This window comes from Myotis myotis, unplaced genomic scaffold, assembly GCF_014108235.1.
Source record: "Myotis myotis isolate mMyoMyo1 unplaced genomic scaffold, mMyoMyo1.p scaffold_m19_p_6, whole genome shotgun sequence".
NCBI lineage: Eukaryota > Metazoa > Chordata > Mammalia > Chiroptera > Vespertilionidae > Myotis > Myotis myotis.
Window position 1 is genome coordinate 42,593,318 of NW_023416368.1, and position 23,330 is coordinate 42,616,647.

Below are 23,330 nucleotides of genomic sequence, written 5' to 3' on the forward strand. Positions count from 1 at the left end.
GTAGTTTTCAGACCCTCAGGTGAGTAACGGACAGGTGGAAATGTCTCACAGGTCAGGCTAGCTTTCCCATGGGTCGTGCACGGTCTCCCCAGGGCAGGAGTGCCAACACTTCCCGCACCGGCGGCCTCCAGCCCAGCACTTCCGGCCCGAGGCCAGGAAACCCGGGCAGGGGGCCAGGGAAAGCCAATTACGCATGCGCGCCCGGGCGCAGCCTATCCGGAGCCTCCGCCTCGTGACGTCACCGCTAGCCTTGCCCGGACGTCAACCGGCGGGAGTTTTTCAAAATGGGAGCGCGGAGGCGCCGCCCAGGCCTCGGAAGGCGCCCGGGAGACCTTTCGGTGGCTGTGCTGTCGTCGCCAGGAGCGGCGGCCTAGAGAGCCGAGCCTGATGGGCGCCAAGAACTGCTGGTTGCTTGGAGCGTTGCCTCGAAGCGACCGCAAGAAGGACGCTGATCCCGGGAGCCCAGGCCGTGGCCTGGAAATATGGCGACTTGCATCGGGGAGAAGATCGAGGTGAAAAGACTAGCGGTCCTCGGCGGGGCGGGACCCGAGACCTCTGCAGGCAGGGGATCCGGCGTAGCTAACGGCTGCGGGGTGGGCGTCCAGGTGCCTTGGGAGGCTCCCAACCGCCCCGGCCCTGCTGTTTGGGGGCGGAGCGGCCCGCCCCTCCGAGCCGGGGGTGGCGGCCCAGGTGCGTCGCTCGCGGCCCCGCCCTTCTCTCCCTGGACTCCGCGGCTTCGGGTCTGCGGTCCCGCCGGGGCTGCCGCGCTGGAACGGGCATCTCCAGGGGGATGGCGGTTACCTCTGGCGGGAGCCGCGGCGGGAGCCCTGGCCCCCCCGGCTTGGCGGGGGGTGGGAGAAGGGTGCGGAGGCCGCACTGAGGCTGAGGAACCAGAGCATCAGGCTACTTGACCCGGAGCCCAGCCTGGGAGCGCAGGGAGCCCCGCGAGGCGTCGACATGCTTTCCAGCCCAGACACCCGCTGCATCGAGGTGTAACACCTGCTCGAATTTTGAGCGCAAATTCCCCTCTCGATCCATTTTATCTCCTTTATCTAGCCCCTTCCTTTATACTCCTGTGAGTCATCACACATATTCTTTCACTTTTAAGGATTTTAAAGTTGGAAATCTGCTTGGTAAAGGATCATTTGCTGGTGTCTACAGAGCTGAGTCCATTCACACTGGTTTGGAAGTTGCAATCAAAATGGTAAGATTATATTGATCAGCTTCTCACCTCTCCTAGAGAAGTGTAGTACTTGAGATGTCAGAAACTCCTTACATGACAGTCTTTTCTTTGAGTGTGATGTAAAGAACCCACTGCTTAGGTAGAAGAAAATAGCCCACATCCAGCAGTTGAATTTAAGGATAACTTAGAAGGTCCTTGATCATGATTAAATAGTTGTTTTATCTTCATTAATGTCAGTAGACCTAGTATCTGTTCCAATAATACATACGTGGAGTCATTGGTAGAATTCAAAGAACAAATAATGGTTTGTTTTAATAAGAGTACACTTGTGCAGCCGAAACCGGTTTGGCTCAGTGGATGGAGCGTCGGCCTGCGGACTGAAAGGTCCCAGGTTCGATTCCGATCAGGGGCATATCCCCAGTGGGAGATGTGCAGGAGGCAGCTGATCGATGTTTCTCTCTCATCGATGTTTCTAGCTCTCTATCTCTCTCCCTTCCTCTCTGTAAAAAATCAATAAAATATATTTAAAAAAAAAAAAAGAGTACACTTGTGCATAGTTCTGTATTACACTGACAACCTAAAATGCTCTTCTTGACCGTTAGGATGAGTAATATAAGCAATTAAGAATCCCTTATCTAAACCACTAGGGGAGTTTTGCTTTAAAGCTTGGCTAAATTGTTATTATAGATACGATAGTCATGCTATTAAATTTTTTAAGTTGTGAGAAGGTATTAGACTGCACTGGGCAAACTTTTCTGAATGTTCACTCTGCTATGCAATCTGCTGAATGCAAGGGGAAGATAGACAACAGTAAATTGATTTCATAAAGAAGTGGGTAAAAGGAATTCAGAATATTTTAAAAGTGTTCATTCTCTTTTCAAAGTTAACTTTAGACTACTTCATGTTTGAAAGTTTAACATCAAGATCTATACCTCTCATGTTATTTTTAGATAGATAAGAAAGCCATGTACAAAGCTGGAATGGTACAGAGAGTCCAAAATGAGGTGAAAATACATTGCCAATTGAAACATCCTTCTATCTTGGAGGTAAAATACAATTTTATAAAATTCGCCAAGGACATTGAATTTTTGTATATTATAATTTATTGTGCTCTTTTAAATTTCAGCTGTATAACTATTTTGAAGATAGCAATTATGTGTACCTGGTATTAGAAATGTGCCATAATGGAGAAATGAACAGGTATCTAAAGAACAGAAGGAAACCATTCTCAGAAAATGAAGGTAGGCTGCTGCTTTATTTTTCTTTTTTAGTAGATATAAATTTTACTTTTTGTGATTTTTGAACAACGTTGTATTACAAAATAGAACTGTTTTAATTGTTACTTTGGGCTACAAAAGGAGATTTCCCCACCCCCAATTGTAAGAGGCATTAATTCCTATAAAATATCCAAGCATTACAGAAGTAAAGTAAATGGAGAAATTTGTTATTTTCCAAAAATTACACTTTAAATTAAATCTGTAGCAATTTAGTATGTATCCTTTTAAGTCTGTAAAAAGCTCTTTAAAGCCCTAGCCAGTTTGGCTCAGAGGATAGAGCGTCGACTGAAGGGTCCTAGGTTCAATTCTGGTTGAGGGCACATGCCTGGGTTGCAGGCTCCATCCCCAGTAGGGGGCCTGCAGGAAGCAGCTGATCAATGATTCTCTCTCATCATTGATGTTTCTATCTCTCTCTGCCTCTCCCTTTCTCTCTGAAATCAATAAAAATATATTTTAAAAAATAAACAAAAAGCTCTTAAGAATGCTGTTGAAGACTATAAAATAACTTCTAGTCAAGCACAAAATAACTACTGAAGCGACTTACATACAGAATATCAAACATAAATAGAGAGAGTAGTATAATGAGCCCCCATGAAGTTAAACCATTCAATGTTTAAAACTTTCAACTTGTGGTCAAATTGTTTCATTTGTATCCTTATTCCCCCAGGTTCCTAGAGTATTTGAAGCAAATTATAGACTTTTTAATACATATATATACATATACTAGAAGCCCGTTGCACAAAGATTCGCGCAATAGGCCCGCGCAATAGGCCTTCCTTCCCCTGCTGCTGGCATGTGGGACCCAGGCCTTTGGTCCAGCCGCAGTGGAGAAGCCAAGCCTCTTCAGTCTTCAGTCTTCAGTCTTCGCTCCGCACCTGCGTATGCAAATTAACCGCCATCTTTGTTGGGTTAATTTGCATGCTCATCTGATTGGCTGGTGGACATAGCGGAGTGACACCAATTTGCATGTTTTTCTTTTATGTGTGTGTGTGTGTGTGTGTGTGTGTGTGTGTGTGTGTGTGTGTGTATATATCTAGATATATCTTTAAAAGATACAGACCTAAGAAAAATAACCACAAAATCATTATCACATCTAATAATTTCTTACTAACAAATACATAATCAGTTTCAACTTTCCCAGTTTCTTATAAATAACTTTTTACAGTTCAGTTCAGGCTCACATGTAAGGTCCATACATCATCTCACAAAACCTTGTTTTCATATTATCTTGCCCTGCTAACACATTGCAGGTAAACTAAGAAAGGTGGTTGCTGATAGGCTTTTTATACATTCAAATCTATATAACCTATTTGAAAAACAATTTGACCATATGTACTAGGAGTTATAGAAATGTTCATATCCTTTGACTTAACCCTTTGTGGTCCAATGTTATTTTTGGAATTCAAACAGTCTGGTCCAAATTAATTGACGGGATTGAATGTTGAACTTTCTAATCTTCTTATTGCTTGATGTTGGACCTGCTCCTAGCGCCTGGTCTGTTGAGTCAGCCTCAAGGTTGGACCAAAAAGGGTTAAAATAAGGACATAATTCAAATTTTAAATAAACCCGTACAAATACTCATGGTGATTAATGTATTTTTCATAATACTATGTAATAAAAGGCGTTTTTATTTACTTATTTTTAAGGTTTTTGTTGTTAATCCTCACCCGAGGATATTTTTTCCATTGATTTTTAGATAGAGTAGAAGGGAGGGAGGAGGCAGTTAGAGAGAGAGAAACAGAAACATCAGTGTGATAGAAACATACATCATATGTCCTGGCTGGGGCCAGGGATGAAATCTATTACCCAGGTACATGCCCTTGACTGGGAATTGAACCTGAGAACCTTTGGTCCATGGGCCAATGCTCTAAACTACTAAGCAACTGGCCAGGGCTAAAGATTTTTTTATTTCCAGAGAGGACGAGAGAGAAACATCAATGTGAGAGCAAGATATCAATTGGCTGCCTCCTGCACCAATTTCCTATAGGGAATCGAGCCGGCAACCCAGCCATGTGCCCATCCTATAAACAAACCAGCAACATTTCAGTGCACGGGATGATGCCCAACCAACTGAGCCACAAGGGCCAGGGCAAGGCCTTTTTTAAATAAGACAAACCTGTAGCCGAAACCGGTTTGGCTCAGTGGATAGAGCGTCGGCCTGCGGACTGAAGGGTCCCAGGTTCGATTCCGGTCAAGGGCATGTACCTGGGTTGCGGGCACATCCCCGGTGGGGGATGTGCAGGAGGCGGCTGGTCGATGTTTCTCTCTCATCGATGTTTCTGACTCTCTATCTCTCTCCCTTCCTCCCTGTAAAAAATCAATAAAATATATTAAAAAAAAAAAAAAAAACAAACAAACAAAAAAAACCTGTAAAAACAATGAAGGAAAAGAATTATTAATTTACTTAAAATTAAGAATGTGTATGGCAGAAGAGTCTGCTAACAAATTTAAATGACAAAGATTGGAAGAAAATATTTGTAAACTATATGCCTGTCAAATTAATATTAAAAATATAAGGCATGCCTAAAAAAAGGTAAATGGGGGATATAAGCGGACTGGCTACAGAAGAGAAAATACAAATGGCCATTAAATATGAAAAGATGCTCAGACTCAATGGCAATCATAATGCCAACTAAAAGAGTACCATTTTTTTTTTTACTCGTTGGATTGAGACTGCCTAATATTAACAGGGATATGCATAAAAATACAGCCTTTATAGAGCAGTTTGGCAAGGTATTATGATATGAAATTTAACCCTTCAGTACGGTGATTTTACTTTTTGAATTTACCATGGAGAAACACCCCATGATATGCTGCACAAAAAAACAAGCATATACAAGAATGTCTATTGGCCTATGTTTTGTAATCTTGAAATTATAGAAGTGACCCAAATTTTCATCAGTAGTTATTAAATAAAAATAAGATCTATGTGTACTGACAGGAATATCTCCAAGAAATATTGTGAAGTGGAAGAGAAAGTAATGAAACTACCTTTTTATACCATTTTTATATTTAAAAATCAATTATTACAACATATTTTTGTTGATGTAAGCACAAGCATGAAAATATATACAAACTGTTAATGATGATTGCATTTTGGTAGGGTTTGGGGGACATCAGTGGACCTTTCGCTTTTTTTTTTTTTTTTAACAAGGATGTATTTATTGTTTGTTCGTTATAAAATTTTTCTCTTAATTGCTAGAGACTTCTGGTTAACCTATTTACTTCCAAATGCTAATAAAATTAAGCTTCCCTTAACAGCATACAGAAAACTCATCAGTTAGAAAGGACAAAGATTAAATAAAAGGCGTGCCTAATAGTCTTAAAGGGAATTAAAGAATATTATGAAATTATCAGAGTGTTATTTGTTTGGTAAAAATAAAACTAAGCTGCAAGCCAGTGTCCTAATTTTAATACTCTGGCATGTGTACTTGGATTTTATAATGTATTTTAAATACTTAAATGTTACAGTTTTTCTAAATCATAGGTTTTATGTTTTGCATGCTAACAGCTCGACACTTCATGCACCAGATCATCACAGGAATGTTGTACCTCCATTCTCATGGAATACTACACCGGGACCTCACACTTTCTAATCTCTTACTTACGCGTAATATGAACATCAAGATTGCCGATTTTGGGCTGGCAACTCAATTGAAAATGCCACATGAAAAGCACTATACGTTATGTGGAACTCCTAATTACATTTCACCAGAAATTGCAACTCGAAGTGCACATGGACTTGAATCTGACATTTGGTCTTTGGGCTGTATGTTTTATACATTACTTATTGGGAGACCACCTTTTGACACTGACACAGTGAAGAACACATTGAATAAAGTAGTATTGGCAGATTATGAAATGCCAACTTTTTTGTCAGGAGAGGCCAAGGACCTTATTCACCAGTTACTTCGTAGAAACCCAGCAGATCGTTTAAGTCTGTCTTCAGTATTAGACCATCCTTTTATGTCCCGAAATTCTTCAACAAAAAGTAAGGATTTAGGAACTTCGGAAGATTCAATTGATAGTGGACATGCCACAATTTCTACTGCAATGACAGCTTCCTCTAGTACCAGTATAAGTGGTAGTTTGTTTGACAGAAGAAGACTTTTGATTGGCCAGCCTCTCCCAAATAGAATGACTGTATTTCCAAAGAATAAAAATTCAAGTGATTTTTCTTCTTCAGAAGATGGAAGCAGTTTTTACACTCATTGGGGAAATCAAGAACAAGAAACCATTAATAGTGGAAGGGGAAGAGTAATCCATGATGCAGAAGAAAGGCCACATTCTCGATACCTTCGTAGAGCCCATTCCTCTGATAGATCTGGCACTTCTAATAGTCAATCTCGAGCAAACACATGTACAATGGAACGATGTCACTCGGTAGAAATGCTTTCAAAACCCAAAAGATCAGGAGGAGATGAAAATGAAGAAAGATACTCACCCACAAATAGCAATGTCAATATTTTTCACTTTAAGGAAAAGATATCCAATAGTTCTGGATCTTTGGAAAGACCTAACAATCAAGCACTGTAAGAATAATTTAATCAAAAGCTTTTACTTTTTGAATAAACATTATGTTAGTATTAATTTGCCATTAATGAAGCTGCCTCTAACTAAAGGGATTTACTTTTTCTAACATTGTCAGATATTCTTTGGGATCTTCTTAACTATGATTTCTATTTCTTATTAGGAAGAGAATCAGAATGATAATTTTGAATTGTAGTTAAGAATCTCTTTTAATATGAATATATGTGCTCATGAATGTATTTGTAGAGTATATTTAATACTTGGGAATTTTTAGTTTTGTTTATATGAAGTTGGTCTAGTGCAAAAGTATATATTAAACATGTTTAGTCTCTAAAGTACTTCATTAGTAACTATAAACACACAGAGAAGCTGAGTCTAAGTGATGAGTAATCGTATTGTTGACTGCTTCTCACATGAAGACTAGATTTTTAGTGACTCCAGTGTTTACTTTTTTATTTTTATGATCTTTGATTTTTATGCTTACATCAGAATAAGGCAATAGCCATACAGAAATATAGTTACAGTGCCATGGGGATTTTGGCATGGGAGTTTAGCTTAGAGACAATTTAGTTATGCAGATATTAGTTTCTACAGTTATTCTGAAATCTTCAGTTATTCAAATAAGAGATCTCCCTTATCAAGTTGAAAACCTATTACCTGATAATTTTGTATTAATTAATGGTAATATTTTTTTCTTTGTTTAGCTCAAATCATCTTTGTCCAGGAAAAACTCCTTTTCCATTTCCAGACCAGACATCTCAGCTTGAAGTGGTGCAACAGTGGTTTGGAAATCTGCAAAAAATTGGTGAGTTTTTAGTGGATTATTTAATAAAAAATTGACAAGTGGACACTTAGCAAGCATTGCTATTCCTTTTTGGATTTTCTTTATAAAATCATTTTCAATAAACTATAATAATAAAAGCATAATATGCTAATTAGACTGGACAGCTGAACAGCCTTCCAGACATCATTCCAGACGTCCTTCCTGACGAAGCCATCCCGGGACTTTGGCAGAGTCAATTAGGGGCAATCAGGCAGGCAGGCAGGCAAGCAATTAGGGCCAATCAAGCAGGCAGGCAAATGGTTAGGGGTGATCAGGCAGGCAGGCTAGTGGTTAGGGGCAGTGAGGCAGGCAGGCAGAAGTGGTTAGGGGAGATCAGGCAGGCAGTTAGGGGCGATCAGGCAGGCAGGCAAAGGCAGTTAGGAGTGATTAGGCGGGAGGGTGGTTAGGGTTGAGAAGGCAGGCAGGCAGGTGAGTGGTTAGGAGCCATCTATCCTGGGTTGTGAGTGCTGTGTACTTAATCTTGTAGTTAACCTTCTATTGCACTTATAAATACTTTTATTTAGTAGCATGGACATATCTGACTGCCAGTTTTGGGCCTAAACCAGCAGTTGGACATCCCCTGAGGGGTCCCAGATGGCTAGAGGGTGCAGGCCAGGCTGAGGGACCCCCCCCCCCCCCCCCGCACGAATTTCATGCACCGGGCCTCATAGTAATAACTGTTAACTATTGATTTTGAGTATTTATGTCAGCCACTATTCTTAATGCTTATTATATATTATTAACTTCTCATAAAAAAGCACACAAGGATGGTACTATAGCCTTGTCTTAGGAAGGATGAGGAATTTGTGGTGCACAGGGCATAATGTGCCAATCTACCCTGCCCAAAGAAGAGATAGGAGCAGGATTCCCACCCAAGCACTCTGGCTCAGAGAGTTGACAACCTCTCTGTTGTTACAGCCTCTCTATAATTAGCACCACTGTCAGTGCCTATAAAATATTCAAGAGGATTTACCTTATTTTTAAGTAGAAGCTGATGTGGACATCATGGTGTACTAGTGGGACCTCACATACACTAAATTACACAGCTACTAAAAACATAAACTTTTTTTTAAAAGCTTATTTATTGATTTTAGAGGGAGAGGAAGAGAGAGAGAAGCGTGAATTTGTTGTTCCACTTATGTATGCATTTATTGGTTGCTTCTTTTTTTTTTTTTTGACTGAAAAGGTGCCCAATTTATTTTATGTTTTAAAGATGCAAAGCAAAACAGAACACTATTTTACAGGCCACAACTGCCAAAAACCACACAAGTTGAAAATTGGTTGCTTCTTGTATGTGCCCTGACCGGGAATCAAACCTGCAACCTTGGAGTATTGGGACAATGTTCTAACTAACTGAACTACCCGGCCAGGGCCAAACCTAAACATTTTTAAAACAGCTGGGTTTGAAAGTTAAACATTTCTCTTTAATGAAATTGAGAGACTCACAGATGGTAGATTGGAAAATAATGATGTAAATAAGACAGAATAAAAAAGAAACATACGGAGAGGAGGGGATTATTTTTTCCTAAGTATTATGTTACCTCACACAAAGAGTGCATAATATGGCTGTAATTTTAAGCAGAGAATTGTTGTGTCACCTCAAGACTATTTTTTTTTCTTTTTAAAATATGTTATTTTCAAGAACCCAAGAGAGTTAACTTTCTCATGTGTATTTGTTGAAGATGATAATTGAAATTTATATTTTTTAAACTATAAAAGTGCTGTGTACTTAATCTTGTAGTTAACCTTCTATTGCACTTATAAATACTTTTATTTAGTAGCATGGACATATCTGAGATGATATATCTGAGATTATTATTACATTTATAATCTAGTAGGGCTGCTACAATTTTAAAGTACAATATTGGATATAAAATATTTCTGTCATAATAGTAGAGGGGGAAAGCACTAAAACATAATTAGGGGAAAAGTTGCGATACAGATTTTTAGAGTTTAGCATTTGAAAAATTGTCTTACTGCATTTTATATTATCTAATTTTCAGGGCTTTAAAAAGTAATATTCTTCTTTGAATACTAAAGCCATGTGAAATATAAATGTGTAAAGCTCAATAACTTTTTTTAAAATGTGGATGCAAATACATTTGTAATAAAAATATTAAAGCTATGTCATATATTGCATTTTTTTACTTCTAGTTTCATATTTTGTAGGTAAAAATGGACAAGAGAATAAATTTGCATATTAGATGGAATGATAACCTGGGAAATTCTCTCATTTCTGTATTTGTTGCAGTATTGGCAGTTGCTTGTTTTAGAATTAGTAGGTGACTCTAGGTGCTTAGTTTTTGCTTTGATTGAAAACTTAATTTCACATTAATCATATTAATCTTTTTTAGTATTAAGAATACTAAAGGTATTCCTTTGCAATATGGCTTTAAATGTTCTTTAAAGTCACTATTTTATTATGTCACATCTTATTTGTTAGAAAAATAATGAACATTTTTGTTGCTAGATTTCTTTTGTTCCTCAAAAAGATAACAGCTAGCCTGGCTGGTATGGCCCAGTGGTTGAGGGTCAACCTGTGAACCAGTCAGGACACATGCCCAGTTTGCAGGCTCAATCCCCAGTAAGGGGGCGTGCAGGGGACAGCCAGTCAATGATTCTTTCTCATTATTGATGTTTCTAGCTCTCTCTCTGAAAAGCAATACAAACATAAAAAAACAATAACAACAAACATCTGTTATAAGCAGCGTGACTTGTTATGTAAGCTTGGTGTGTTTGGTTTTTTTTAATTATTTCACTCAATTGCTTTAATCTGTGTATATTACAGCTCATTTAAGAGAAACTACTGAGCACAAAAGCCTTAGCTCAAACAGAGATTTCCAGGACCATTCAGATTTGCAAGACACGTCAAGAAATGCCTGGACCGATTTAAGAGGCAAAAAGAGCCCTGGGGTTTCTGATAATGCACATTCTGCAAAACAGCTGAACACCATGAAGCATATAACTGCATTTCCTAATAAACCTGAGATAATTCCACAAGAATCTATTTTTGGCTTAGAACCTGTTTCTGAACAAAGCAAGACGAAGGATATGGAGCCACCATTGGGTTATCAGAAACGTACATTACGAAGCATTACATCTCCTTTGACAGCTTACAGATTAAAACCAATCAGACAGAAAACCAAAAAGGCTGTGGTATGTCTATAATTTTTTAAATTTATTACGTAATATTTCCTTATGTAAATTGGTTTTTGGTATCAAATATGATGGGTTTTTTTAGTTTTCTATAAAGTTCCTGTACTTCTGATAAGTGAATAATAAGCTGATTTAAAAGAAAAGATTTGAGGTGTTTATGGAAAAAATGGCTTTTGTTTCTTCTGGCTACTTTAAAAATGGTGAATTGATACTGATAGATACATTTTGAATTTTAAATTATTGATAATGAGAAACATTTCGAAATAATACTGGCTAGTTATTATGTTACATATTCATTCACAATTCCAATCACTAAATATTTAATAAATTACCTTTTGCTTTTGTTTTTGCATATAATCCAGACTCAAAAAGGTAAACTAGAAAATATAACTTTTTTTTTAACATCTGAAACTATTTAAAAGAAAAGGAAAATGCACAAATTAAGTTTAAGAGTTTTAAAAAATATCAAGTGTGATTTGGGAATGATTTTTATTTTTTAATTACATCTTCATCCTGTTTTCCCGTTTCTGTTGCCTTTGTTTGGCATACTATTGTCTTTTCAAAGTCCTCAGTCTCCACCCTACCTTCTGCTTTCTTTCTTTCTGCTCACTGGCTATCGTTTCACACATCATCATACCGTCTTACCCTTGCTCCTTATGTTTCAGCTGTGCTCAGATACACTTCCAGTCCAGACTGTTGCAGTGAAGCATTTATTTTATCTTCACTTTGATTTGTTTTTCTGCCATGGTTAAGTACTTCTCTCTTAAGTATTATATATGTCAATGCTGTTCTAGTAAACAAGATAGTTCTTACTGATTTTGGTTTTGTTTTTAGGTGAGCATACTTGATTCGGAAGAGGTATGTGTGGAGCTTCTAAAGGAGCATTCATGTCAGGAATATGTGAAAGAAGTTCTTCATGTATCTAGTGATGGAAATATGGTAATGTGGATCTACTTTATTATCTTGCAGCTTTATCACTTAAGTATTTAGCCTTCTAATCCATTGTATAATGATGTCTTTAAAAAATGTTTTTAAATTAGTTTTCCTGATAGGGATAGTGTCTCTGGAATTTAAGAACTAGAATAGCATACTACATATGTTTAAATAAATTAGTGTGGATTTAAAAATAATTATAACCAATGTCCTGGCCACTGTGGTTCAGTTGGTTGAGCGTTGTCCGGTACACAAAAGTTCTCGGGCTTGATTCCCACTGAGGGGTGTGCATGGGGCAGCCAATCTGTGTTTTTCTCTCTCTTTCTCTCTCTCTCCCACCGTCTTCCTCTCTCTCTCTCAAATCAATAAAAACATATTTAAAAATAATAGTTATTATAACTAGTAACAAAATCTAAACTTTAGGCCTAAGGTTAAAAAGCAAAAAAAACTTACTTTTAGAGCATATTTAGCATCCTCTCTAATAAAGAGTTAATATGCTAATTGGCTGGCCTGCCCTCAAAGATGGCGGCGCTCAGCCCCGCCAGGGTGGCAGGCAGGCCCGGCTGCTCCACATACCTGCCTCCAGAGACCCCCAGTCCCCTCAGCCCCAGGGCTGGCCCGAGGCACAGGCAAGCCTCGGATGTCGGCTGCCCAGCTGCCCAGGGCTGCCCAAAGGCTCAGGTAACCAAGGCTGGCCGAGGCTTGCACTGCCGGCAGTGGCAGCAGCAGAGGTGTGATGGGGGTGTTGCCTTCCCCTGATCACCAGGTCGTCTCCTGCCCCTGAGGGCTCCCGGACTGTGAGAGGGGGCAGGCTGGGCTGAGGGACCCCACCCTCTAGTACATAAATTTTCATGCACCAGGCCTCTAGTTTTCAATAAAATATTTAACTAGAGGCCTGATGCACGAAGATCGTGCATGGGTAGGGTCCCAAGGCCTGGCCAGCGATCAGGGGCAATTTGTGGGGCGACCCACTGGCACCCGCTTTGGCCGGCCTGGCACTGCCTGCTCGCTGGCCCCATCCACCACCACTACCGCTGATGGTCACCTCCCTCTGCAGGGCAATCAGCAGCCTATCGGGTGGAGGGAGGGCCCTCTGCACCTGTCTTGGCTGGCCTGGGGCCTGCAGGCTGGAGGCAGTTCCTGGTCAGTGCACATCATAGGGACTGGTCGTTCCACCATTCGGTTGATTTGCATATTAGGCTGTTATTATATAGGATATTACATGTGAGCTCTTTTCATAATTTTTAAATATAGTGCTCTAACTTAATGGCATACAATTAGAATTCTTAAAAAATATTTTGGCAGATCACTATTTATTATCCAAATGATGGAAGAGGTTTCCCTCTTGCTGATAGACCGCCTTCACCTACTGATAATATCAGTAGGTACAGCTTTGACAATTTACCAGGTATGTAAATTTATCAGGGAACAAATCTAGATAATGGAGTTTTATATGTATAAACTCTATACATGGTTATCATAGAGTTTAATATTTGGTTGTAATATTTGGTGAGATAGGATGTACCTTATTACTCCAATGTTTATTCCTGTTCTGTGTAATAATGGTAAAAAGTAACTCTGGGATATTTGTGTTGAATCATGTTAAAAGTTCAACATGAAGTATATAGTTTTTTGCTTTTGAAATAATGACTGCACTACATAAATGTTCATTTATAATTGTGGTTGAACAAGTTTGAATCCCAGTTTAGTTCCTACACATGGATTGGGGAATTACGTACTGAGTAGTAAGACTTCACTGAGATGACAATTAGAAACAAACAAGAAAATCTGTGTAACTTTACTCTTATTAGAAATCAAAGTAGGTATACTGGTATACCAGTAAATACTATAAATAACCGTAGCTACAGGAAGCTGTAAAAATGCACTTGTGGCCAAAGCCGGTTTGGCTCAGTGGATAGAGCGTCGGCCTGCGGACTGAAGGGTCCCGGGTTCAGTTCCGGTCAAGGGCATGTACCTGGGTTGCGGGCACATCCCCAGTAGGAGATGTGCAAGAGGCAGCTGATCGATGTTTCTCTCTCATCGATGTTTCTAACTCTCTATCTCTCTCCCTTCCTCTGTAAAAAATCAATAAAATATATTAAAAAAAAAAATGTACTTGTGTAAGGTAAGAACCATAAAACTGCTCTAAGAACACAAAAAGAGCTATATTTCTTTCTGAAAAACATTTGATTCTGATATCTCAGAAGTCTTTTCATTTCACTTACAAAAATTTTCTGGAATTATTGCCTTATTTATAAAAAGGAGGTGATTCAAAGAAAGCATTTTAAGATCATCATAATACCAGTCATCAGATTTTATGTATTTCTTGGGAGTTTTACTAAACTATCTTTAGTTTTTATTAAATAATAGATGTATATCTCTAAAAATATTTTTATTTTGGTACTGGGATTACTAACCTATCAACTTGAATTTTTGAGGTAGAGTAGAAATAAATATTAAATGTTTATGTAATTTACATGTCAAGTCAAAATTTTATTCTCTTATGATAATTTTTTTCTCTTTTGCTCCCTAGAGAAGTACTGGCGAAAATATCAATATGCTTCCAGATTTGTACAGCTTGTAAGATCTAAATCTCCAAAAATCACTTATTTTACAAAATATGCTAAATGCATCTTAATGGAGAATTCTCCTTGTGCTGATTTTGAGGTTTGGTTTTATGATGGTGAGTACCATTTAAAAATGGTAACTTTGGCCCTCGCCAGTTTGGCTCAGTGGATAGAGCGTTGGCCTGCAGACTGAAGGGTCCCAGGTTCGATTCTGGTCAAGGTCATGTACCCTGATTGCAGGCTCATCCCCAGTAGGGTGTTTGCAGGAAGAAGCTGATTGATGTCTCTCTCTCATTGATGTTTCTAACTCTCTATCCCTCTCCCTTCCTCTCTGTAAAAAATCAATACAATATATTTTTTAAAAATAAAATAAAAATGGTAACTTTGGGAACCATTTTCTCAATCCGTTGAGATTTTGTTTCCCAGCAATTGTCAATAGTTTGGCTTAAGTAAACTCACAAAAATTCTCAAATAAATTAATTAATTAAAATGATAATTTTTCCCCTTTTAGTTGTGGTTGTTTTTAATTCAACACAGTAATTTTTTAAGACTATATGTATGTCACATACATATATACATATGTGTATATATATGAGTTAAGACACTCAGATGAACACATACAAAATTATCCTATATAATAATAAGGTAATATGCAAATTAACCCTCAGACCCTTACAATATGGCTGCCTTCGACCAGGCAGGTAGGGGAGTTAGTGAGTGACGACCAAATGACTGAACAAGCAGGCTGCGTGGGGCGACCAGGCCAGCAGGGGGTTAGTGAGGGATGACCAAACGACTGAACAGGCTGCATGGGGCAATCAGGCTGCCAGGAGGGGGCAGTTGGGGGTGACCAGGCTGGCGAGGGGGGGGGGGGATTAGGGGCGACCAGGCCAGCAGGGCAGGGGTGCAGTTGGGGGCAACCACGCTGGCCGGGGGGGCAGTTGGGTCAATTAGGCTGGCGGGGGGGGGGGGGCAGTGAGGGGCAACTAGGCCGGTGGGGGGGGGCAGTTAGGGGCAACCAGGCCAGCATAGGGGGCAGTTAGGGTTGACCAGGCTGGCAGAGGGGGTAGTAAGGGGTGACCAGGCCAGTGGGGGGGCAGTTAGGAGCAACCAGGCCAGCAGGGAGGGGACAGTTAAGGGCAATCAGGCCAGCAGGGGGTGCAGTTAGGGGTGATCAGACCAGCACGCAGAGGCAGTGAGGGGCAATCAGGCCAGCAGGTGGGGGCCAGTTAGGGGTGACCAGGCAGGCAGGCAGGTGAGCAATTAGGAGCCAGTGGTCCAGGATTGTGAGAGAGATATCTGACTGCTGGTTTAGGCCTGATCCTGGACCGTTAGTCGGACATCCCCCAAGGGGTCCCGTATTAGAGAGGGTGCAGGCTGGGCTGAGGGGACCCCCCCCCCCATGCACGAAATTTATGCACCAGGCCTCTAGTCTATAATAATAAAAGCATACTATGCTAATTAGAACAGATGACCTTCCAGACGAAGCCAGGGCTGCGAGGGAAGCGCAGGTCCTGGGTGCCAGAGGGAAGCCAATGCCGGCAGCTGGGGGAAGGAAGGTGTACTCTTGCACGAATATCGTGCATTGGGCCTCTAGTGAGAATTATAAATGTGCAAAAGAATAGAACAGAATTAGAGAATCTTATGTTCCAAATCTATTCTATAATGATGATTTACTGTTTAATCTGTAAAGATCCCTACTTTAAGGGACACTAAGCACATACACTTACACAGTACACATATAATGATAGCCGCCTTTCAATTGTGTTTTTATATGAAAGCAGTGATTTTTTTTTTTACAATATCCTGTGTTTCATACTTAAGCCAGGTATGTGTAGAAAAGAAAAATGGATAACCTATATTTACTTTGAGAGCCTCATTTATTAATGATCAGTGAATGAATATAAATGATACTGTGATCTAGGAGCCATTATGTATTGGTATAATATAAATCTGGGAATATTTAAAGATATGGTAAAAGATAGTTTTCTTATTTTTTAAGGAACAAAGATACATAAAACAGAAGATTTAATTCATGTGATTGAAAAGACTGGAAAATCTTACACCTTAAAAGGTGAAAGTGAAGTTAATAGCTTGAAAGAGAAAATAAAAGTATATATGGACCATGCTAATGAGGTATGTACCTACTTACAGGTTTTTCATACCGATTAACTGATCACAAATGACAGTTGAAGTAATGACGAAAGCACTCTTCTTTTGAAATAGGGCCATCGTATTTGTTTAGCACTGGAATCCATAATTTCAGAAGAGGAAAAGAAAAGTGGAAGTGCTCCCTTTTTCCCAATAATTATAGGAAGGTAAATGTTTGAAAATTTAAAAAGTATGGCTAAAATGTATAGGAGATGTTTTTTTAAAAGTTTGGTGATTATATTATGAACATTCTTTACCTTTCTATAAATTGTAAACTTTAAGGGACTATGCTTGGTCATTTCTTTCTCCTTCAGAAAACCTAGTAGTACTAGCTCACCTCAGGGCTTGTCACCTCCTCCTCCTATGGATCCAAACTACCTGATGAGTAAAATGATCGTAAATAGTGCTGCTTCTCTGGAACAGGCACCAGCACTTAATCCTTCTGTAAGTATTTATATGTCACTTTTGTATCTAAAGTCCTTCAATGATTGCCTGATGCCCTTGATATAAAATTAAAGCTGCTTATTATCACCTTCTGTACACACTTTATTTATATTAATATCTACCTACTTTTCTAGCCTCACACCGAGCTACTTTACCCTACACTTGCTGGGCCTGAGCCTCAGAAGCCTTCTTTTAGTTCTTTGAATAAGTCAAACTCTCAGGGCTTTTTCACATGCTGTTCACGTGACCGGGAAATCTTTTCCCCGACCCCTCAAAGGGTAGTTCTTTCTCATCCATCAGTTCTCAGTTTAAATCTTACCTCAGATAGGCCTAACCTTCTGAGAAAATATATTAAATTAGAGATTGTTGTTTTATTTGTACCTGTAAAGTCCCACTAACTACTTTTATATCCACGATAGGCTTATCGTTAAATAAGCTTACTGTATTTTTACTCAATGAACTATTATGCCAATGAAGACTAGACAACAATGTAGTATAAAATACAACAGTGAAGAAATACATGTTTATATACATACATGTATGTACACACACACATATATACATACATACTATAATTGCAACTGTGAAAAATATCTTAGGATAAAAGAAAAGATATCTACTAAAATGAAAACAGCAATCGTGTGATTTTCTTTTCTGAGTTTTCTAATTTTTCATAATGTGGTTATTCTTTAACTTTTAATTTTTGTTCTTAAGAAAACTTATTCTAAGCTAATGAAAAAGACAATCATTTTCTACTTTTACTGAAGTTGGCTTATAAAAATGGGAAGGCATAATATCCTTCTGTTTTGTACTGTTTATAGATGGTTACAGATGAAGGACTTCGCAGTACTGTTGCAGCTTCTGGAACAAACATCCCTTCTAGTAGTCTAAAAGATTGTTTTCCTAAATCAGCACAGCCTTTGAAATCTGTTTTTGTGAAAAATGTTGGTTGGGCTACACAGGTGAGAAATTTTAGAAAAATGAATTTTCTTAGTATGTTTGGTTTCCATAGTGATTAGATAATTATCCCCAAATATAAATTATTTTAAAGGTTTCTCTTTGCAAGAAAGTTTTTACAGCTTATTTTGCATTGGTTGAATCATTTAAAAAAAAATAATTTTTTTTACTTGTGTACAGTTGGAAAATTAGATATTCTTTTTTTTTTTTTTTTTATTGATTTTTTTACAGAGAGGAAGGGAGAGGGATAGAGAGTTAGAAACATCAATGAGAGAGAAATATCAATCAGCTGCCTCCTGCACACTCCCCACTGGGGACGTGCCCGCAACCAAGGTACATGCCCTGGACTAGAATCGAACCTGGGACCATTGAGTCCGCAGGCCAACGCTCTATCCACTGAGCTAAACCGGCTAGGGCTTAGATATTCTTAATAACAAATTGCTTACTAGGACATGGGTGGCCTATTTTTGCCCTTGTTTTTTAAAGTACAGGTCATGATAATGGCTAATTGTTGGGAGTTTAGCATGATGTCCAGGGCATTTTAAATTTTAGAAACTTTGTAATCTGTATTACTACAGTAACATTTATTTGGCTACAATGGACTTTTTTAAAAAATATATTTTATTGATTTTTACAGAGAGGAAGGGAGAGGGATAAAGAGTTAGAAACATTGATGAGAGAGAAACATTGATCAGCTGCATCCTGCACACCTGCTACTGGGAATGTGCCCACAACCATGGTACATGCCCTTGACCAGAATCGAACCTGGGACCTTTCAGTCCGCAGGCCGACGCTCTATCCACAGAGCCAAACCAGTCAGGGCCACAAGGAATTTTTGCATTTGAAAGTTAAATCCACGTAGTGTTTCAAGCTTATAGAATTTTATGTAGGTGTGAAAGTATATGTGTGTATCATCTGAAAGCTTGAAGGTTGGAGACTTTTGAGGATAGCACATGTAATATTCACTTAACCGTAAAGTAAAATGCAGCCTAGGCCTTTATGGGGCTAGGAAATTAAAGAAAGGGGACTCAATATTTGTTGAGTACCTGAGATGTGGTACCATGTTTTTCACATATATTGTCTCATTTCTCCCAATAAAACCTAACATTGGTGTTATCTCCTTAAGTGTGGCTTATAATGGTTGATTGGCTTGCACTGTCCTACTTAGTTGGCAGTCTGGATTTAAATCCAGCTCTCTGATTCCAGAGTCCATGCCACTCTATTAGGAGTGGTACATCATAAATATCAGTGGCTAAAGGGAAAGGTTTCAAACTTAAGATATTAGGTTCTCGTGCAGAAGAGAAATTCGTGTGGCCTACAGACAAAGAATAGAAAGAAATCCTAATTTTAAAAAGTGCTGCTTTTGTTATTTCCTAAATCTATACTTGGTTAGAAATACTATTTAAAAAATACTATTGGAAAACAACAATAAAAACTACTCTAATGTACTACTGGAAACAGGATTCATTTACAATATTTTTAATATTTTAATACCCTAACTATTAAAGGAATAGTCTGAAAAAGACATGCATTTTCTCAATGCTATTATTATCACAGCTCCTAAGAGGTTTGTTGTTTTTTTAACTATGTAAAACCTGATAAACATGAGTACCTTTTAAGAACCTCAGACCCTCTACTCTTATAGTAATTTCCAACACTTCATTATTTTTTCTAGTTAACTAGTGGAGCTGTGTGGGTTCAGTTTAATGATGGGTCCCAGCTGGTCGTGCAGGCAGGAGTATCTTCTATCAGTTACACATCACCGAACGGTCAGACAACTAGGTAAGTTCTTAAAACACTGGTTGAGATTCAGTTCTTTGCTATAAATTTTCCCTATACATTGAAATAAGTGATTTAGTAAAGTTACTGTTTTCATTTTGACAATGTTTCTGTTATTTAAACTATTAATTATTAGGAGTTCATATAGTCTTTTGTTCATTTGTTTTTATTTCAGAGAGGAAGGGAGAGAGAGGGAAACATCAATGATGAGAATCATTGATTGGCTGCCTCCTCCTGCACACCCCGCAACCTAAGCATGTGCCCTGACCATGACTTCCTGGTTCAAGGTCTATGCTCAACCACTGAGCACACCAGCCAGATCCTATAGTCCTTTTAATGCATACTTTATGATTTCTCTGCATGATTGTAGGGGTAAATGGTATGGATAATCCACTGCAAGTGATTAGATTCTTCGTAGTCTTACTCCATAGCCTAACTAGGTTGGCCCTTTTCAGAAATAATAGACTTCTAAGTGTAAGTAATATACCTAAACAATTTACGTCACAAAACATAGAAGCTAGGCTCTAGCTGGTTTGGCTCAGTGGATAGAGCGTCGGTCTGTGGACTGAAGGGTCCAGGGTTCAATTCCAGTCAAGGGCACATGCCCTAGTTGCCAGCTCGGTCCCCAGTATGGGGCGTGCAGGAGGCAGCTGATCAATGATTCTCTCTCATCATTGATGTTTCTATTTCTCTCTCTCTTCCTCTCTGAAATCATTACAAATATTTTTGTAAAAAAACAAAACATAGAAGCTAGAAATATTTTTTAAGAGTTAACCAGATTTTTTTCTCAAATGAAAGGCTATATTGTCTTATCTAATGTAAAGTAATTAATGATTGGAACACGTTTTTAATTTATATGTTCATTCTGTACGAAAATGTGTGGCAGGCACCATGCTAAAAATGAGGGATCTTGCAATAGCAAGAGTAAGCAATATTTTGGTTTCCATATTTCAAACCATAAGTTACTAAAAAGAGGTAGGGTTGATGATGATGCCAATACCAACATGATACTTTATGAGAAGTGTTTATTGTAAAGGAATTACTTGAGACAAATATAGTTTGTAGATATCTATCAATTGCTTTTTTAAAAAATGTGTACATGTGCATTGCCGTCATTTAAAGAACTACACATGGCCCTAACCGGTTTGGCTCAGTGGATAGAGGGTCGGTCTGCGGACTGAAGTGTCCCAGGTTCGATTCCGGTCAAGGGCATGTACCTTGGTTGCGGGCATATTCCCAGTAGGGGGTGTGCAGGAGGCAGCTGATTGATGTTTCTCTCTCATCGATGTTTCTAACACTCTATCCCTCTCCCCTCCTCTCTGTAAAAAATCAATATAATATATTTTAAAAAAAAAAAAGAACTACACCTGAAGTTAGAGGCTTTGTTTAACAAGCTCTTTCAATTGCTCCAGAAAGTGGATGGATGCAGATATAAAATGGGTAGAATCCATGTTTCAGATGATAAAAGTTCAGATTTATTTGATATCGTCCTTTGGAAATTATTAACATTTAAATAGAAATGTAGTCATACGTGTTTAGCTTAGTATTTTCCTTTGATTAGGACCTGCAATCTAATAAGGAATCCAGATCTTCAGGTTGCTTTAGAAATTATAAAGCCAGTTGAAGTGTTTTGGTCTAATTTTATTTTTATTTTTTAAATACATTTTGAGATCCGTCTATTTAGAAAGGAAGTAAATTTGGTATGCTTAACTTGATTAGGTATCTACTTTAATAAATAATTTTGTATAATTTTTCTTAGATACCTCTGTCAATTGAAGAATCACTGAAAAATATAAATTTTGGTACTCTCATATGAACAAAGTAATTAAGTAATATTTTTGTCTTTTTTTTTCACTTAGATATGGAGAAAATGAAAAATTACCAGAATACATCAAACAGAAATTACAGTGTCTTTCTTCCATCCTTTTGATGTTCTCTAATCCAACTCATAGTTTTCACTGATTAAAGCTCCTTTTAGATATATAAGCTTAATAAATAATGTTTTTGTTGGCTTTCAAGGAAAGTGACTTTCTCTTATTTAAAATAACCTTCAGAAAGCCTTTCTATAGAGGAGAATTTTAATCTATACCATAATGGATATATCCTAATGAGAGAACAAAACAGAATGCAACTTAAATCATTTATAAAATGTAGTGGTCATAGATTAAATTAGGACACCTAACAATCTCTTAAAAGCAAAAATATAAATGGTGTGTGGTATGTTTGTACTCTTGTTGTTTTCCGTACTTCTCAGACATGATGAATCATGGAAAAAACATGCTGGAGTTTTTAAATTTTTGAACATGTAAATAATATGTATTTATGTTATAAGGAACATATGTAAACATGTATATTTGTTTTATATTTATTTTTGTAGCACCAGTTTCTGATGAAGCATTTCAACCAATGCATTTTATATTAAAAACAAAACAAATAAATACAGTGATAAGTTACTTTATTCTTTGATTTATTTAACTGAATATTTATTATAAAATGAAGCTACTAGTAAACTTGTTTTTAAGTTTTGGTGCCTGTTTGTTTAGGAGGAGCCAATTAAATTTTTAAAATTACTTTTGCAAATGGTAAACACATTGTTTCCCTACGCTTATTTGAAAATATGTGTATATTGTAATGATAAACAGTTTGACACTGAAGAACTTAATGCAGTTAACATGATGGAATGGAATGCCTAATAGTGGGACAATAATCCCTAATGAAATACTCAAAATGAGAATAGAATGAAACTACTTAAATATGATATAGACTGTTTAACCTAATGTTTTCTGCTGAATTTTATACTCAGAGATATACTGGAGCCAATTCCTTTAAGTAGACAGGAATGCCCAATGTAACAATTATTCAACAATGTTTTTAAGGTTTTTGTCTCAAAGATATGAACAAATGATTCACAATGGAAATCCATATAGTAATTCCAAAGGATATATGCTCAGCCACATTTAGAGTTAGAGAAATGCAAATATTTCCTTTTATCAGAGATTGGTGAAAAATAGTAAATGAGCAGTGCATTCTCAGATGTTGATTAGAGTATAAATGATAATCTAATATATATTTGGCAATATCTATTAAAATTAACACATTTTAATACATTGGTAATCCAACTTTGAGGAAGAAAATAATGTAAGAAAAAATACCAGAAATAAAAGAGTTTCCCTCTTAAAAATGGAAATAATTAAAAGAATTCCTAGCTAAGTTTTGCTTTGACAAAATTTAACTAGGTATACTTTTTATAATCTCTTTTGGTCTTAATGTGTCTTTATATTTTAGGTATTTCTCTTTTACTAGTATATAACACTAGAGGCCCGGTGCACAAATTTGTACACCAGTGGATCCCTTGGCCTGGCCTGCAGAGATCAGGCTGCAACCGTCTCTCTGACATCCCCCAAGAGGTCCCGGATTGCGAGAGGGCAGTTCTCGAGTTACGCACCCCGGAAGCAGGCTCCCTCCTCTCTGGTTCCAGGTGCGTCACCTGAGAACCGCAGCTGCCAAGTCACCACAGCTTGGCAGCTCCT

The 23,330-nt window shown here is 38.1% G+C and overlaps 1 protein-coding gene across 2 annotated transcripts; it reads left to right on the forward strand.

The window, feature by feature from the left end:
* The first annotated feature begins 288 nt into the window (after positions 1 to 288).
* Positions 289 to 22,332, forward strand: PLK4 (polo like kinase 4). 2 transcript variants are annotated; one of them, XM_036313248.1, is made up of 16 exons: positions 289 to 512; positions 1,109 to 1,204; positions 2,134 to 2,229; positions 2,310 to 2,424; positions 5,972 to 6,992; positions 7,695 to 7,795; positions 10,602 to 10,969; positions 11,804 to 11,908; positions 13,208 to 13,310; positions 14,436 to 14,585; positions 16,472 to 16,605; positions 16,696 to 16,787; positions 16,935 to 17,064; positions 17,886 to 18,026; positions 19,697 to 19,803; positions 21,660 to 22,332. In XM_036313248.1, exons 1-16 carry the CDS (start codon positions 483 to 485, stop codon positions 21,760 to 21,762), a joined length of 2,892 nt encoding a protein of 963 aa, XP_036169141.1. In that variant the 5' UTR covers positions 289 to 482; the 3' UTR covers positions 21,763 to 22,332. The 2 variants fall into 2 exon arrangements, with proteins under 2 accessions (XP_036169141.1, XP_036169140.1); XM_036313247.1 differs by lacking the exon at positions 289 to 512 and adding an exon at positions 874 to 990.
* Positions 22,333 to 23,330: the final 998 nt, after the last annotated feature.

Bases quoted from the DNA above. Each gene is read 5' to 3' on its own strand.
- PLK4 (XM_036313247.1), top strand. From the start codon at position 958: ATGCTTTCCAGCCCAGACACCCGCTGCATCGAG. The intron at 6,993-7,694 runs GTAAGAATAATT...TTCTTTGTTTAG, and splicing joins AGACCTAACAATCAAGCACT to CTCAAATCATCTTTGTCCAG. The intron at 11,909-13,207 runs GTAATGTGGATC...ATATTTTGGCAG, and splicing joins TATCTAGTGATGGAAATATG to ATCACTATTTATTATCCAAA.